General features: G+C 69.6%; 1 protein-coding gene across 4 annotated transcripts; it reads right to left on the reverse strand.

Annotated features, from left to right (window-relative positions):
• Nucleotides 1-401: 401 nt before the first annotated feature.
• CBARP (CACN subunit beta associated regulatory protein) lies at nt 402-5,090 on the reverse strand. 4 transcript variants are annotated; one of them, XM_032148268.2, is made up of 8 exons: nt 4,978-5,090; nt 3,217-3,342; nt 3,000-3,142; nt 2,723-2,787; nt 2,223-2,367; nt 1,793-1,964; nt 1,413-1,553; nt 402-858 (listed from the first exon to the last, which is right to left on the reverse strand). In XM_032148268.2, the coding sequence occupies exons 2-8, from the start codon at nt 3,319-3,321 to the stop codon at nt 637-639; spliced, it is 993 nt and encodes a 330-aa protein (XP_032004159.1). In that variant the 5' UTR covers nt 3,322-3,342; nt 4,978-5,090; the 3' UTR covers nt 402-636. The 4 variants fall into 4 exon arrangements, with proteins under 4 accessions (XP_032004159.1, XP_058291210.1, XP_058291212.1 ...); XM_058435227.1 differs by lacking the exon at nt 4,978-5,090 and adding an exon at nt 3,809-4,961; XM_058435229.1 differs by lacking the exon at nt 4,978-5,090 and adding an exon at nt 4,181-4,960.
• Nucleotides 5,091-5,103: the final 13 nt, after the last annotated feature.

Consider the following 5,103-nt stretch of genomic DNA (forward strand, 5'->3'; position numbering starts at 1 on the left):
ATGCGGTGCCTCTGGCTGCTTCCTCGCCTCAACAGCAGCAGAGCCGTGGAGAGACAGCTTCTCTGACCGTAACCCCACGAATACCACCATCTGGGGCCTGACGGGAAATGTTTGCTGACCCCTGGCCCAGTCTAACACTTACTTCGTGTTAGAGGAAGCCAGAGCCCAGACAGGCAGAGGGCCCTGGCCAAGGTCACACAGCAGCGGATGCTCTGGCCAGCGGGCGAGGGAGGGGCCCCTGGGGAACCCGCCTTCCACTCACATTCCCAGGGATGACGGCCGAGCATGGCTGGGAGAGGATGCAGGTCACAGGCCCCCCCCCTGCGCTCCACAGTGACCAGTGGCCCCCGACACCCTCCTTTACCACCTCATCCTGGATACCCCAATGGCCCAAAGGCAGTCAGGGCACGCAAAGCCTTCCTGCATAGAGCTGGGTGGGTCTGGCTCAGGCCGCCTGCACACTCAGCCCTCCCAGCTGCCTGCAGAACCTCAGGCACCACGCCCGCTGGCAGACTGGGCAGGGCCGGGCCCCAGAGCATTGCCTCCTCACCCAGCCCACAACCTCCTGCTCCTGGATGTCCAGGGCAGCCCCTGGCAGCCACCACCAAGCCCACAGGGACCACTCTCCACCAGGTGCTACAGCTCACCTCTCGTGTCCAGACTGGCTGCCCGCTGGCTGGGCTCCAGCTTCCACTTCTTGACCTTGAAATAGGGGCTGGCCCCGTCCAGGCTGGCATGGCGGCGCAGGCGGGTGAGGAACTGCAGAACGGTACCTGCCCCGGATCCCGGGCCCGCCTCCCCAGGCCCTGCTGCAGCCCCGGGCACTCCAGCCTTGGTGCTCCTGGTACCGGCATCCAGCTGGCAGGAAACAGAGATGGCACTCAGGCTAAGACCTCTTCCTGGGCCCGCGTGCCGGCCCCAGATGGCCCTAGGCCTGGGAGACAGTCCAAAGGGCCCCCCATCACTGGGACAGAGAGGGGTACCTGCTTGGAGAGGGGCAGAGGCGGGAGGAGGGGCGCTCGGTGGCTGGGTGGGCTACACTAGGGTGCTCTGCCCTCTGGGGAAGGTCTCTGGATATGGGGTTTGGAGAGAAGAGGAGGTGCATGTCCAGGAGCTCTCTCGCCCACGGCGTGGGCTGCAGGTGAGGGAGGGCAGAGGTGGTGCACCCTCTCCAGCCCCTAGGGAATGTCAAATGAGGTGGGAGCCTGGGGTGCCCCCTGCATGTGTGAGCACACGCCTGTATCCGGTGTGCGGCCGGCTCCCTCTTTCTCCCGTGTGCAATGACCCGGCGGGCCAAGGAGGGCTCTGGTGGGTGGCAGGTCACAGGTTGACCTTGGTCCTGGATTGGGGACAGGGCGGGGATGGAGCCTCCTCGGCTGTGGACACCATGGGGGACACGCAGGGGCTCTCACCGAGGTGCCTTCCCCAGAGTCGCTAGATGCCGAGGGGCTGATCTCCGCGAAGTCAGTGGCACCCGCGGCTGAGTTGTAGGGGTCACCTGGCAGGGCGGAGCTGGGGCCCACGGAGCGGCCCGTGAGGGCCTTCCCCGGGGGCTGTGGGACAGAGCCAGGTGGGGGAGGAAGCAGTGACAGGTCAAAGAGCATGGGTGGGTGAGGGGCACGGGCGAGTGAGGAGCATGCTGGGCTCGGCCCGCTGCCCTGCTCCACCCCACCCCGCCCATCCCAAGACGAGGGCCACCCAGAAAGAGAGTGGGTGAGGGCGTGGGGGTCCGGGAGTCCCCGGGGCTGCCCCCTGTCCCCCAAGGAACCGAGGCTGCTGCCCATAGGCTCACCTGGAAGATGGCCAGAGTGGCCTTGGGAGAGGTGGCCGGGTGGGGTGTGGCGGCTGAGCTGGCCTCGCCTGAGTCACACTCGTGGATGGTGACAATCTTGAGGGGCGGCAGGTGCAGGTGCGTGAGCCGGGCATTCTTCAGGTGGTGGAAGTCCCCCTCCGTCAGTGTGTATCTGCGACAGCATCTGGCCATCAGAGCCCACCCACCTCCCATGCCTGATGCCCCAGCTGCCGTGCTCTGCGATCCACCCTGCCGGCCTGGGCAAGGGCAGACGAAAGGGGGTCAACTGGCCAAGGCCACCCCACCCCACGGTCCCAGTCCAAGGACCTCTACCTTGGTCCCTGCAGCCTCCGCACCCAGCTCCTCCCCCGTCGCGGCGGCCAGGACCTCAGACAGGCCCGGGGGTGCCTCCCAACGCGGCCCCGCTTACCGGCGGCCCTGGTCCTGCGTCTTGCGGCTCTGCTCGAACAGCGCGGCCTCATTGAAGGAGACCCGGCGGCCCGTGGAGCTGGTGGACAGGAAGCGTTCGGTCTCCGCATCCTGGCACTCGGGGTCCTCCCCCCGGAAGTCGGGGTCTGCGTGGAGAGGCAGGAGAGGGTGGGCCCCGGGCGGGCCACGCCAGGCGCCTGGTCCCGGGAGGGCTGCTCCTCAGGGCGGCCGGGGAGGGGAGGGCTGGGGCCGCGGCGCGGGCGGCCGGGCGGGCGGGGCGAGGGACACTCGTCCATCCGCTCACACACTCACTCGCTCAGCACGCGCCTGGGCCCACCTACGCCTGGGCGTTAAGGAAACAGAGATGTGTCGGAATCGAGCTGCGCCCAGTCTGGTGGGGGAGACAGACAGACACAGACGGTCAGGCAGCCCGAGGGGGCGGCGGGTGGCCGAGGGGCAGATGGACAGGCCAGCGCGCAGCCAGGCTGGCCAGCACCTCACCTTGGGCCGGGTGGGTGCCGTTGTCCAGGTAGGTGGTGGTGGTCTTCTCCGTTTCCTCCATGGCCCTGGGAGAGACATCGGGACACCCCAGTGGCACAGAAGGCCCAGATAGCCACAGTGGGTCTCCGCTCTCTGCCCCAAGCCAAGCCCTGTGCATCACCCAGTCTTCAGAGGCACAGCCCACCCTGTGACTCAGAAGCCAGTGAGGTGACCCCCCACCACCCGACGGCACCCACAACCACCATGCACCTGCCCAGCCGAGGTGGGGGCCTCGCACCTGTTGAGGCGCTGGTGGACGTCCCAGCAGCGCTTGCAGAGGAGCAGGACGCCGGACAACACCACCAGCGTGCCGCCCACAAACAGCGACATCACCACCACCAGCAGCACGTAGTTGTCCAGGATGGGGTCTGGCTCTGCCTGCTGGCGTGCAGAGGGGGTCAGGTGCTGCTGGCCTGGACGACCTCCTGCCCCTCCCACCTGTCCCCTGCACCCACCGTGGGGCGTCCAGTGGCATTGTCCCACGACGTCGTCAGGGCTACTGTGGCAGTGGTGGTGGTGGTGGTGGTGGCGGCTGTGGCCATGGTGGCTGTGGGCTGCATTCTGAACTGGGGAGGAGGGCCCTGTGGGGAGGAGACCTGGTCAGCTCCAGCTAGACCTATTTCTCCTCCAGGAGCCACTGCAGACAAGCCGGGTCTTCCCTGCGGGAGCAGCAGCCCACACAGGGGGCAGTGACTCATGGAGAGGCAGCAGAGCCGGAGGCAGCCTCCACCAGGCTTGGCTCTGCCCAGCAGGCCCCGGGGGCTCTCTCTGGACCTCCATCTCCCATCCCCATGGCGGGGGAGGAGGCCTGGCCCTCTGAGGGTGCGCCTGTGCCCATCACAACTGCACACAGCCGGTGCGGCCTGTCCTGCAAGGTAGCGCCAGGCCCTAGAGCTCGGCGCCAGGCAGGGCAAGCACTCGGAGGAATGGGGACGCCAAGGCGTGCAGCCGGCTCGAGAGGGACTCCAGACGCCCTGTCCGCCCCATCACAGGGGTGGGGGGCTATCCCCACCCCAAGAAGTTCAGCTACACCCTGGCAGGGCCCACCCGGCCATGGTTGGGTAGAGGGAGACCTCCCGCTGCCTGCGCGCGGGGGAGGGCGCAGGGGCTGGGCGCGTGCCCCCGGGTCACGACTCCGGGAGGTGGAGGTCTCTCCGGTGCTGAGCGCTGGTGGGAGTGCAAGGGACAAAGGAGGCGCATCTGTTCCCAGCCCCGGAGAAGCTGGTTCCCATGGCGACCGCGGAGCAGGCCGCGGCTGGGGGGGCGGGTTGCCAGGGAGCAGCGGGGAGGGGGCGCGGGGGCGTCGGCCTGGGGGGGGGGCAGCGGCCTCGGGGGGGCGGGCGCGGAGCCGCAAGATGGCCGCGGCCGCCTCCCCGCCGTGCCCAGCCCGGGCGCCCGGAGCATCCCCGGCCGCCTTACACTCGGGGGAAACTGAGACGGGGCGCAGTACCAGGGAAAGGAGCCGCCTGGACATTGCGCAGCGCAGCCGGGCGGGGAGACCCGGGAATCGCAGGGGGTCGGGGCTGGCGCCGGGGTGCTCGGCGGCCCCAGGACAGCACCGCACGCGCGAGGCCTCTCCCGGAGCGAGAGGAGCGCACAGGCGGCAGCCGCTCTTGCCCCTCCCGGACTTCCGCCCACACGCGACAGCGGGAAACTGAGGCCTAAAGCCTGGCAGGGTCCCAGCGGGGACTGGTATTCTCACTGCACCCGGTCACAGGCTGCCCGGGCCCTGGTACTGGGGGAAGGGGCCGCATATGTAGGTCGGGAAATGAGTTCAGGCTGGAGGGGGTGGGGCACAGGCGCAGGATGGTGACCGGAGACCCGGGAAGATGGCAGGAGGCCGAGGGGAAAAGGGGAGCTCCTGGGGGAGGCGGCTGCGGGAGCCGAGGGCGGAGGTTCCCCACGGGGCAGCACCGCGCCCCCGAGCCGGCCAAGGGTGGGGATGGCGAGCGAGGGGAGGCAGGGACCCGACGCCAGGGCTGAGCCGAGACGCCATCGTCCTCGCCCGACCTCACAGGGAGAAACTGAGGCTGGGGCGGGGCCTGGGCGGGGGTCCCTCTCCAGGCAGCTGGGTGGGGGGCGCAAGGCCGGGATCTCGGTCCCCACGCCCGCCGGACTCCTCCGCGCCCTCCCTCCGGCCGCTCAGCCCACAGCCGGCTGCGATCCCCCGCCTGCCCCCCGTCCGCCCCCCGCAGCCCCGAGCCCGCCGCGCCTACCTCAGCGCCGGGACGCGCGGCCCATGGGCGGCGGGCGGGCGGCGGGCGGCTGCGTGGTGCTCCCGGCTGGCTCCGGCGCCCGGTGGCCGCGGAACAGGCGGAGAATTTATGAATGGAGAGTGCGGC

This window comes from Hylobates moloch, unplaced genomic scaffold (assembly GCF_009828535.3).
Source record: "Hylobates moloch isolate HMO894 unplaced genomic scaffold, HMol_V3 SCAFFOLD_2825, whole genome shotgun sequence".
In the NCBI taxonomy this organism is placed as follows: Eukaryota; Metazoa; Chordata; class Mammalia; order Primates; family Hylobatidae; genus Hylobates; species Hylobates moloch.

What these genes read in the sequence shown, in the direction of transcription:
- CBARP (XM_058435227.1), bottom strand. Translation starts at nt 4,165, where the DNA reads ATGCTCCGGGCGCCCGGGCTGGGCACGGCGGGGAGGCGGCCGCGGCCA. An exon ending in CTCTACCCAACCATGGCCGG is followed by an intron (nt 3,343 to 3,808) that starts GTGGGCCCTGCC and finishes TCCTCCCCACAG; the next exon opens with GGCCCTCCTCCCCAGTTCAG. An exon ending in ATGCCACTGGACGCCCCACG is followed by an intron (nt 3,143 to 3,216) that starts GTGGGTGCAGGG and finishes TCTGCACGCCAG; the next exon opens with CAGGCAGAGCCAGACCCCAT.